Source organism: Psammomys obesus, unplaced genomic scaffold (genome assembly GCF_907164565.1).
Source record: "Psammomys obesus unplaced genomic scaffold, mPsaObe1.curated_primary_1811, whole genome shotgun sequence".
Lineage (NCBI taxonomy): Eukaryota > Metazoa > Chordata > Mammalia > Rodentia > Muridae > Psammomys > Psammomys obesus.
Genome location: NW_026596091.1, coordinates 6,118,401 through 6,130,690, shown reverse-complemented (window position 1 = coordinate 6,130,690; position 12,290 = coordinate 6,118,401). Strand labels below are relative to the sequence as shown.

General features: G+C 42.0%; 1 protein-coding gene across 1 annotated transcript in view; it reads left to right on the top strand.

Annotated features, from left to right (window-relative positions):
* Ano4 (anoctamin 4) overlaps window positions 1–12,290 on the top strand; it is a 179,519-nt gene that overhangs the window by 1,179 nt on the left and 166,050 nt on the right. Inside the window, exons 3-4 of the mRNA XM_055627792.1 lie at window positions 8,635–8,771; window positions 11,515–11,673. Of these exons, the coding sequence (XP_055483767.1) occupies window positions 8,635–8,771; window positions 11,515–11,673 (296 nt within the window). The remainder of the gene's footprint in view (window positions 1–8,634; window positions 8,772–11,514; window positions 11,674–12,290) is intronic.

The window sequence follows — 12,290 nt, the reverse complement described above, 5'->3', positions numbered from 1 at the left end:
TGTGTGTGTGTGTGTGTGTGTGTGTGTGTGTGTGTGTGTGTGTGTGTGTTGGGGGAGGAGTATTGTCCTGGGGCTTTGCAAATATCAGGCAAGGGCTGCACTTCTGAGCTGTTCAGGCCAAGTTTCTTATGAATACTTCTCATTATTTTATAGTCATTTCCCCACAACGTACTGTTTTCTTGATTTTATGAGATGAGGAATGGTTTAGTGTTTTATGCCAGATAATGGGCAATGGTAAAATTAACAAAGAATTCGGACAAATGTTGGATGTCAGATTAGAATGGCAGCAGCTGTAGACCTCATTTCACCCCTCAACAGAATATGTTCTGTTCCGAATTTAAACATATTGAGATGAAGATTAAGCTACATTAGAAATAAAAGGTTTTAATTAAGAATATACAAGGACCAATTATTTGTTCTGGATGGTCAATCCTTCATATAAGTTAGTGAATAAAAAAAGAAAAAATTCCCCAGGAGGATGAAAAATCAAATTAATAGACAAGGGACAGAAAATGACTTTTCATAGAAAGTGATAAAATTATACAATTATTTCTTTGTTATGAAAGATGATAGATTCTACAATTCACAATGAATTTTAAAAAACGTTTTTACTGACAAAATTTGGCTCCATGTAAATGCTGGAGATGAACTTAATCATTGTGTTTTTAGGACTGAATTAACTTGTATCAAAATGAAAAAATAGTTCATGAAGAAGTATTTTTTACACTAATTGGTTATTAGTAGACATCAATTAAAGATGTGTTTGTCTAATGCTGCTAGCTGTTTGCTACTTTAAAATTATTGTCTCTGTATGAATATCTCTTACGAATCGAGGAATACAAATTTGTGAGTACTTTATAAAGTTTGAAGGAAGATCATGGCAAGATCTTTCCATCGTCACTGGAAAGATGGTTCTGCAGTTAAGAGCACTTGCTACTGTTACAGAGGAGCTGAATGTGGCTCCCAGCACCCACAAGGTGGCTCACAACTGTCCATACTCCAGTTCCAGTTCCATGCCCTCCTCCTGAGAAGCCAGACGGATCCTTCGAATTCCTGCTCTAGTAGTCTTGCTAATCATCTAATGATGCCAACAGTTTCTCCCTGAGAGCTGGAGCTTCCAAGGGCTTAATGTTTTCGTAGAAGAGCAGGAGGGGAATGGTTAACTTCCTGTTAACTCTCCATCGGAGTCAGATGCATACAACATAGCTTCTGGTACAGTGAGTGGAACAGGGGGAGGAGATGGTTTTGTAAAACTGAAACCTCCTTGCCTCTCTGTGCCTCCCACTTCCTGCAGAAGATTCTTAATCCATAGTTGTAAAGAGCCAATATTTTAAAACAACATCATTAAGACAATTAGGATAAGAACGGTGACTTTCCCAGCATGGAGAGGGGTGGTCAGCAGGAAAGTCTCAGCCATAGTGGGAGAGCTATTGGCAATTGTTAGGAGCTGGGAGAAGATTTGGTTTTCTTGAGGATCGGAGCCTCAGGTATATCCACCTTGCACCACTGGAAGGCACACATCCAAGAATATATGGGCGGTACAGATTGTACTGAGTGGGTTTAAAAACATAAATAAAAGAGGACACAAGTTAAGTGGATGGGGAAGGAGGGCAGATCTCACAGGAAACCGGGGTGTGAATATATAAAACATACACAATTCTCAAGGAATGTATATATGTATATATATATATGTATATATAAAACAGTCAGTATATTCTTGGCTGTTAGCTGATTTATTATTTTCTTATATGAACTGTAAGACCTGGGGTCTCATAACTCAGGAGTTCAAGATCGCGCCTTTCCCAGAAACTCCCCCAGACCAAGACTCGTTGCAAAAGCAAGAGGTTTATTAACCATTGCACAATGGGGTCACCCCTGCCGGTCAGCAAAGAGTGGCACCGGGAGACAAAGGCCTTTAGGTTTTTAAAAGAAAAATTTCAGGAAATTTGAAGTTGTAGTCTTGGCAATTTAGGATTGGATGAGGAAGTTATAAAGTAAGATAATTGGTTAGTCTTAAGTGCTCAAGCTTGGCCAATCCTGCCAAGTGTGGATGCAGCTGCAATTGAAGGTGGGGGTGGTTAGCTCATCCTTGAAGATTAGGGGCTACAGACTTTTGGCTGGAGGTCAAAAGCTACTCAGAAGAAGTCTAGGTTTGTTGCTAAAAAATGCTATCTCAAAGATAGGAGTTTTTCTTTTTGCTGAGTGGAGGTCATTGCTTTGTTTGCTTTTTTTTTTTTTTTTTTTTTTTTTTTTTATCTGTCCTCATAGATAGGGTCACATTTTTCCATTCTCTGGAAAGGTACTAAGAGGCTTTAGCTTAACCTGAACCTAAAACTCAAAACTATAGGCTTTAGAAGACATACAGGTTTACAAAGTTAGTCTAAACCCTTTCAGAACCTTGAGCATCTCCTATTTGCTAGCTCCAATGTCAGTCTTCTACATGACAGAAAACACAGTGCAAACATAAGAATTGATTTATTATAAACAGTCTGGTGTTAAAATCGAGACACAAACCATCTTTTCCTTTTTTTCTGTACTAAATTGCTTCTATGGGTATCCCTTTTTTTGCCTCCTAGTGGTGCTTTGAGGTTAGTGTGCAACGCTTTTAGAATCTGGTGTTTCAGATGTAATAATCTGCAATTTATGACAAAAATAGCATAATGAACTGGTGCTCTGCAGAACAAATGCAGACCTCGGGATTATGCTGTCATGTCTTCCTCTGTGGCCTGTAATTTCACCTGGTTTTGTCTCCAATGCAAAGTACTAAGATAAAAGTGCTCTTCTGTTACAGTGGCAACATGAGGCAGTCCTGATCCATTTGGGAAACTAAAGAGCGATGAACCAAGTTCTTTGATTTTTTTAAACCCCTTGCTTCCTTTTAGATTATTTCTCAAACAGCTTCATTGCTTTTATAACACTGTTCCCCAGTGCCATCCTCTTGACTGGAGTGTGAGTAAAGGCTTTGCAGGCATGCCTCCTCATGCTCATACCTCTCACCCACAACTAGATGCGTGTTCAACAAACACAGGGCTCACAACTCATAATTACTTACTCTGATCATCATCCTTGCAATACACTGGTGTTCTCTTCTCCTTAGAGAATTAGGAGTTGCTGGTGTTTGACACCCCTGATGATTTCCCCTAGAGAAGTAATTGTAAATATTTGGTGGGCAGGATCATTAGCTTTCTCATAGCAAACAGACAGCCTCAGCCCTCCTGATGAGAGGATCAGGATATCCCTGACCCGCTGATTTCTCTTCTCTGTCCAGGTCCTAGGTTGGAACAGAAAGAAGAAATTGTTGAAAATCTGTTTTTGTGCCGAGTGGGACGGTTGACTCAGACCCCAAATCTGGTGTTTCTCCCAGGCAACTTGAGGCCCTTGACTCTTGCTTGATTGCTGTATGAGTCTCTTGATTTTCTGTTGCTAAGCCTTTGTTTGAGCTGAGTGCCTAATATCTATGGTAGAGAATCAACATTGTCTCCCTTGCCCTCCAATGGGAATAAATCCACCTCCCCCCTCCCAGTCTCCTTGCTGCCCCCTTCTGTTCACACAGCTCTTACTCAGTTTGGCAATGGTGCAGATCCCTGGTGTGTGGCAGGCAATTGTTGCCCCCCCCCTTCCCCCCCCCGTTATTTTAAATTGATTTCCCAGAGTATTTTGGCTCTCTTCCTCACTTCATGAGCCCAATTGCAGAACTCTACTATGTAGATAATTACCAAATATTTTCTATTTTAGAAAAACGTTTAAGGGAGGTGATGAAATCTATGATCACATGGTCTGAATAAACGGCATCTCTGTGAGGTTCAGGCATGGAGAAAGATGCCTTGCTCCTACTTGGAATGGACAGTGAGCTCTTCAAGGGCAAGAATCTATACCCACAGTATCCAGTGCCTCAGCCCCAGGCCCTAGCATAGAACGATGGGTGGACTTAATAGATACTTAAAGTATTTGTTGAACAAATAGATTTTTTGAAAAATGGTTACCTTTGTAACTTAAGGCTTATTTTTCTCCTGAAGGAGATAATGTAAGTTTGTATATAAAAATATTTATCTTTGTTCCTAAAAACTGCCCTGTAGTTAAAGATGAAGCCATCAAGAGCAACAGTGACACACTGCAGAGGACCCCTCCCCTTTATCTTTGGAGCGTGTACCTGGTCACAGTGTTCTACTGATGACAGGCTTAGCTGCATATGCTTTGATAAAGATTTTAGTGTCTGCTGATGCTACAGAGAATTTGCCAAGTGGGAAAGAGGACTAAATTAAATAGTTCCTTTTTTCCAAAAATGGATTTCTATGGCATATGGACTTCTCTGAGCACTCCACTGACAGCAGCCCCATGGCGGCTTCCAGACACTAGTTCCTATGGGCAGCAACAGGGAGAGTGAGGTGCTTCCCTCCATTCTTTGTTAGCTTTTACACTAAAGGCAAAGAGTTGGAACCTTATGCAGAGTGGGATTTCTCAGCCTGAACACTACAGTAGTCCCTGATTGTTCCTGGGACATTCATTTCAAGCTCTGGAACTGCAGAGACTGCCAACCCTTTGTTGTATATTCTCCACAGAGAAGGCTACTGAGTGAACAGCCCGCAGGTCCCATACTCCACCAAGTGTGTCCGTGACTGCGTTTCCAGAGAGGGTTAGCTGAGAGGGAAAGACTCACCCCAAATATGACTGTGACCATCCCATGGTCAGTGGCTCAGACTGAAAAAGAGGAAGAAACAGAGCAGCATTAATCTCTCACTGCCTCCACTGTCTGCAATGTGGCCAGCCGTAGCTTCACACTAAAACTGGAGCCATGGCCTTGAGCTCCCCACCGCCACAAGCAAGTCTTTCTTCCCCCAAGTTGATTTTGGTCAGATATTTGATTGTAACAAGGAGAAACTAACACATCATCCCAATCAATTCCTCAAAGCAATCCTTCTGTTTTTTTTTTTTTATTTAATGCCCATTTTGCCTTTTTGTACAGTAAAGATTCTGAGTTAAATGTCTGAGAGTCTGCAGTTGACAGCCTACATTTCTTGCTTCTCTGTGGCACTATCCCAGCAGCACGGCCATTATCCCATTTACTCTTCCCGGCCACTGTATCAGAATCCCGTCTGAAATTGCCTGCGGGTGTCCTTCCTATTATCCAGGTACAATGCTCCTAGCATCTTCTTGGCAGTCCTAATGTCTTTAGCAATTACACTTTATGTAGCTGCACTGTTTTCTGTTTGTGCATTTCTGGCCAGACTCTAATTTTCCCAAATATTTCTGCTCTCTTTCCCTTTGCTCCTAATTCTCCCTATAAATTTGGCTAAAGCCAGCCAGCAATATCTGAATAGAAAAAAAAAAAAAAAAAAAAAGAAGACGAAGAACAAATAAAAGAGAAAAGGAAATGACTGTTCCTAGGTCTGATGAAAGAGAAAGTTTATTGGTTTATTGTCGATGCCTGGGAGAACATAGTCAGATGAGGGGATATTTGGGAGAGTCTAGAGTGGACATGACCATGAGCCATGTCAGGAGATGGGGAGGGGAATGAAGAGAAAGGAACCAGGTGCAGCAGCCAGGAAGCCCAAAGAGTAGAGAAAAGAAACAGGTAACCGAAGTAGTTGGATTATACACAAGAGGAAGGGAAGCTCAGCCCCTGAGCTGGAGAAGTTTGGGATGGGGTCCAGATACAACAGCCAGGAGGGCCCTATAACAGGTAGGGACTGAGGGACTGCAGGAAGAACCAGGCATCCAGATCCTCTTTGACATGTTAAGTGGGCATCTTAATGATTTGTCCCTAACCTTAGCCTTTTGAAACCTAACAATATGCAAAGCACTCTATTAGTGCTTGGCTGATTAATCTGTCATTCACCTTTACACTCAGCCTCCTATATAGACTCAAGGTATGGGCACAATTCATGCAAATTCCCTATGCAGAAACAATGGTGGCCTTTACTCCAGTTCCCAAAGACTCTTCATATCTGTTTGAAAGCTCATCACTACAGCTTCTACCATTGGCATTCTACTGTTGAGAGCCTTCATCAGAATCTCCCACTGAACTCTGCTTATCGCACTCTAGGCTTTTCCTAGCCTTCTTCAAATTCATCTACATTCCTCCTGCCAGCCAGTTCCAAAAACTTGCCTACACTGTCAGATCACAGTCACAGCAACAGCTCCGCTTCTCAGTGCCCCTTTTTCATAGTGACGCCCTATGACTGTAACCAATACCCAAGGCAGTCAGCTTACAAATACAAAAGGCTTGTTTTGGCTTAGAGTTTTGTTCTGCTTCAATACATGGCTGATGGACCCCATTTCTTTTGGTCCTGGGCATCCTAACAGAGCCTGAGTAGTGGAGTAAGGCCTCTCTGGACTCCTGGCTAGAGTTTTTAAAAAGAGAGAAAAATCTCCCAGTGACTAGAAGACCCCTGTACTGGGTCCAGCATATTAAAGTTTCTCTTATTTCCTAACAGTGCAAGCACAGAGAGGAAGCTTTTAAAACATGGGTCTTTAATAGTCAAAGAACAGTAAGAAGTCTAAGATATTCCTAGCTCTGTGATACCAGTGAGCAAAAAGAAGCACAGATTCATGTAACTTAGTGTTTGAAATAGTAAGCAGAACTTCGACTTTGTTAAAATGACAACGTATCCTATTGCTCAAACCTAATCAATAACTACCTGCAATTCCATCACTATTTGAAACTGTGAAGTCCCAGTTTAGCCATACAAACTATGCATGCAACCCTAGGCTCCATGAGATTGTCTCTTATGTCACTAGACCACAGTCCACACCACTCAACTGTCCCCATCATGCCATTTAACAAACATGTGTTAAGAACAGGCTCTGTGACAAGTTCTCTGAAGGTCTGTCAGTAGCAGCAGGGTCTCTGCCGTGTGGAACTTGCATTCTGATAGAGTAAACCACTAATGCATACATACACATGAATTGAGAAGGTAATTGCAGACTGTGTTCAGCATGGGAAAGAAGAGTCTGATTACGAGAGGGGGTGCTTCTCTACCCAGGACGGCCAGATAATCAGTCTTCAAAGCTCTGCACATACTGCATCTTTAGCTCCTCTCTTTGAGCCTGGCTATGTGGAAAGATGATGATGTTTTCTTCTCTGTCCTCTTCATAGTCTAAATGCCAGTGGTGACTACATGTGTCAGCCCTGGCCCGCTCATTGCCACATGCTTGCCATCTCCAAGTAACACATCTGTGGTCTGATGTTCTGGAAGTCAGAAGCTGAAATCAAGGTGCGGGGCTGCTTGGGTCAGTCTGCTTTGTTGGTGTTTGTGTGCTCGAGGCCACCTGCTTGCTGTGACCCGTGATCCTGGACTGTCTCCAGAGCCAACAGCACAGTATTTCCACTTCTGACTGTCCTGTGATTTCACGGAACCTACCACGTGATCCAGGAAAAATGCCCACATGTGTTAATTAACATGTGTTAATATAAACACATCTGGAAGCCTCTATTGACGTAAAGTAACATATCCCCGGGGGCTGGAAACCTGGCCCCCGTGTACGAGGACACTGACCACGCCTGTCTCTGGGGCCGTGGATGTTAGCTTTGTTCCCATTCCCTTCGCTTTACAAATGAAAGACTTGAAAGGACAAATGAATGGCGTAAGGTCACGTGCTTGCTGTAGCATGTCCCAACTACATAGATTACCTCCTCTTCCCTGTGCCTGACTCTGTTCATTCTCTTTTAACTACTCGTTGTCTGCATTTGCTTACTCTGTCTCCTTTCTCCACAGAGGCAAAGAGCCTCATGACTTTTAGTCACTGCAATACGCCTATCACACAGGTAAACGCTTGGTGCACAGTGTGACTGTGTCTAAAACACTAATGAAAGAATCAATACTCATATCCAGTCTCCCACAAATCATTTTATGCAGCAACTTCTGCCAAATTATAAACCGCTTTCAAAACATCAAAATTAAAAGGAACCATATTGCCAGGGCATAATTTGAGGTGATGAAGAAGTGTCCTGGCTGCCCATTCCTCCAGTGGTACTCAGCTTTTCTTCTCCGTGGTGTGCTGCAAGGTACATTTGAACTTTGTAGTCGCTCCCTAGAATGCTGATACACAGCTCTTTGCACAGTGTTATGTCATTAACACAAATAGTCTATAGGGGGAGCCTCTGGATGGCTTATTGCTTTCAATTCTTCATTAAAGGAAGAAGGAAGGCAGGGAAGCCAACTGCGGGCTTCATTCTTGAATCTACTAGAGAGATTATAAAGAAGAAGTAGAGGTTAAGCCAGGTAAGTGGCTCCTTTAAGGGTTGCCTTGCCAAGCTGTGTGGCTCTTAAGTAAGAAAATGCAACATTAAAAAGCACATCCCACCTTCCATCCTGGAGAATGAATCCTTAGGAGTTTTTAGTGAAAGTACCTTTCACTAAAGAGCTATCTAAAGGCTGGATGACAAATTTTATGCTGGAAGACAAATTATGTTTCTGACATCAGAGTGTTTTACCTCCTTTACCTTGCCTACTATCACCATGTAGCCAGGCAGCTTTTACGGCTGACAACTCTTCTCTTAGGACAGGACGCACCGGCCACGCAGGTGGTACTGAAGCAATGTGTGCATAGGAGCCAGAGGGAGAAGCCTCCCCCGCTGTGCTGAAGTCCAGTCCAGCTTCTTAGCCCACTTTAATGAATGTGCTTTGCTTCTAGTGGCCAAGGACGTCAATATTCTTTTTGATGAATTAGAGGCTGTCAACAGCCCTTGCAAAGACGACGATTCTCTCCTTCACCCTGGAAACCTGACCAGTACTTCAGAGGACGCCAGCAGACTAGAAGCAGGAGGAGAGGTAAGAGTTTGTGTCACTTCCTCAAAGTGTACCACCTCAGGCAGGATCCCGTGTGGCATTCCGACAAACTTCAGGCTCCCAGGAAGCACAGGCAGGTTTCGTATGTCTCTGCTGCTGGGCGGCTCTAGCACAGGTTGAAGATCTGAAATGGACATCTGCCCAAAACTGAAAAGCTTTCTCACATGTAGAGATGTTTAATATATGCAGAAGATTTCCTGACTGCCCATCATTTTATAATGCAGTCCAAGTGTTTGTAACTAACAGGAAGAAGCTTGACAAAGGTGAACTGCCTAGTGTAAACAGCTGAGCACAAACACCTGGGATGTGAAACACAGGCTTTTTGGGATGTCGTGTTATCTGAGACTCCTCTGAGTTTCCATTCGCTGCTATCAATGGGAGGCGTCATTGTGGTTGTAAATAGATCCGTCTGGTCATGTACCGTTCTAGGGGAGAAAAAGTACCTTGTGGGATGTTCAGTGTTGCTCAGGCTATATCTTGATGAGGTTTTAGAGTTCCTTTGAATATGTGCCACATAGCGGTGACAGGTACATAGAGGCAAACTCAATCACTAGTTACACCTTCCTAATGCATTCTCTTTCCAGCCAGTTACACATTGAAAGGATGGTATCCTTGAAGAGAGGAAATTAATAACATCTACGAGGCTGCTCAGAAGGCTCCCAGAAATAACGCAGTCTCTCTCCCCGCCCCTCTTTTCCTTTAGGGGAAAAAAATCAATTGTCACCCTCTCTATACAGGTTGGATGCTGTATAGTTGCTTCATAAAAGGACACTGAAAGGACCTCAAAAGCAATGACTTTATTTCCCTTCCCTAGAAGTAGCAGTTTCAGAAAGGTCAGGGCTCTGTTGGGGGCAGAACTGCTCAGTCAGAGGCAGGCTTGAGTGAAGCACTCAGAATTGAACCCAGGGCCCGAGGTCCTAAGCAACACCCTATTGCTGAACTATTCCTAGCTCAAAGCCCTGCTTCTGAAGGCAGGTGCTGCTTTCCCTGTCTAGTGAGTAACTGTTCATCTTCAGGCTGACTCCAAAGTGACTTGTAAAGCAAGAGCTGAAGAATAGTAGTTACCAATTGAGAATGTCTGTGTTGAAACATGGTCACAGGCCTTCCATTCCTCCTGGCTGTGGCTTTTCTTTGGGGCGAGGCTGCATGCATGGTGCTTCAGCATGGATGTGATTCCAACACGGTCTTGGAGGCCTAACCTATTTTCCATCTTTATACTGCTTTTGAAAAGTGATGCATTGTGTGGTCAAAAGAAGACAGGTTTCCTATTTCCACTTGGCTGGGGTTGCAGAGTCAATTCCAGAATCTATTTCCTGAGACACTTGGCTGCAGCCTGAGCAGCCCAGACTCAGTGTTCTCCTTCAGGGCCCTATGTTAATACACTCTAAGGAGCCTGAGTGAAAAGCCATTCATTCATCCTCATCTTTAGTTTCTTGACTGTTAGATGATGTCTGTGACTTCTGTATAAGTTAAAAGTTTAATAATAAAATGAACATCTCAAACCATCATCCAATTTGTGAATTAGAAAGACACTTTTCAAGTTCTATACCTTATCAGGATTGCTAACTTGTTACTGCTTTTAATGTGATAGAAAATTAGTATCAGAGTGTTTGCAAATAGAAGGATGTGTATTGTTTTGTTTTGTCTTAAGTATTCTCCATACTTCTATTTACACATATGCTCAAAGATAACAAGGTAAATATTCTTTCTCTCCCTCCTTCCCTCCCTCCCTTTCTTCTTCTCCCTCTTCCTCTCTCCTTCCTCCCTCCATCCCTCTTCCTCTCTCTCTCTTTTTCTCCCTCTCCAGAGTCTTTGTAGCTCTGGGTGGCCTAGAACCTGCCATGTAGACCAGTCTGGCCCTGATTTCACAGAGATCTCCCTGTTTGTGCCGTACAAGCACTGGGATTAAGAGTGTGCTTTATCATACCCAGCCTTGAAAAAGCTTTTGTTTGTCTGTCTGTTTGTTGTGTTTTGTTTTTATTGTGGGCAAGCAATCTTGAGAAAAGCAAAACTAGCATATTTCTAAGATCATTGAGGCTCCTTGTGATTCATGCTTTCCCCCTTCCAGGCTACCAGCCTCCCCATGGTCTTGTTTTCATCTTTCCTTTTTATGCTCTAGAAGTTTTCTACATGTAGTGTAGACATAGAAATTATTTCTTTTGAATTTCATAAAAAATTGTGTTATGAAGCCTTCTTTGGCTTGTTGCTTTTCTGTAAAAATTTTCAATACAACTTAGTTTATTCATTTTCGTGGTAGTATCGTATTTAACTGAATGTATATCCAGTGCCCAATGTATTTAGCCATTTATTGTATATATTTGAGTGTATTCTAATTTTAGTTGCTATAAATATTTATCTACATCTTGGTTGCCTTGCCAAGAACATCTCTGGAGTTGTATGTTATGCAGATGTTCAGTTTTACAAGATAATAACATGTTTTCCAAAGGTAGTACATCAGCTTTCTCTCTCATCAGTAGAACATAATGACTCTCAGTTGCTTCCTATCTTTGTTGACAGTTGCTATTTTCAGATGTCTTGCATTTTGTCCTTTTAATATAATACATCTTCAATTTTTATTGTTTCCTGTTTTCATGTTTTATTTTATGGACATGAGCTTTTAATAAAATGCTATGGAAACTTCATTTAGTTTTAGCTCTTTAGCAATACTCACGTGAAGCTTAGGCTCGTGAATGGCTTGAACTGGTCTCTTTCTCTTTGTACGCAGACAGTTCGAGAACGAAACAAATCAAATGGACTTTACTTTAGAGACGGGAAATGTCGAATTGACTACATTCTTGTGTACAGAAAATCCAACCCTCAGACTGAAAAAAGAGAAGTATTTGAAAGAAATATTAGAGCAGAAGGATTACAAATGGAGAAAGAGGTAAATAGTTTTCTTGCATGGGAATGCATACACACACACACACATGCAAACATACATACATATTAATAATCACATTTAAAATGTAAAATTTTAAATGAGGCTTTGACATGCTAACAGACTATTTTATTTAATTACATTCCCTGTTTTCAGTGTTTGAGAGATGTTCCTTCCAACTGTTGGGCTTTTGGAGTATAATTTGTCCTTTAGAGTACTTTAGAGTCAAATGACTTCATAACAAAGTGCTCTGTTCAAATTAGCTGGATTGTTGTAAGCTATGATTACTTACCTGAAGTCCCACTCTGCTGCTGTTCTGTGTGTATAACAGACCATCCTGGTCACACGTGGTAAAGAAAATTTTGAATGAAATGTAACCACCCCCCCCCTCTGGAGACCAGGGTTACATTTCTGGAACTATAACAAATGTGGGCATCCTTACACACAGTAAGAAATTGGCTGTTTGGGGTATGGGGGAGACCACTAGCAGAATTTATTAAAATAATTCTAGTTTAAAACAAACAACCATTCAAATCCTTTCCTGCTGGGGTTCCCAGCTCAATCCTCAGCTTTCCCCCTCCCCTACCCAAGCTCCACCCCTGGTTGTCTCTGTATGGAGGGTT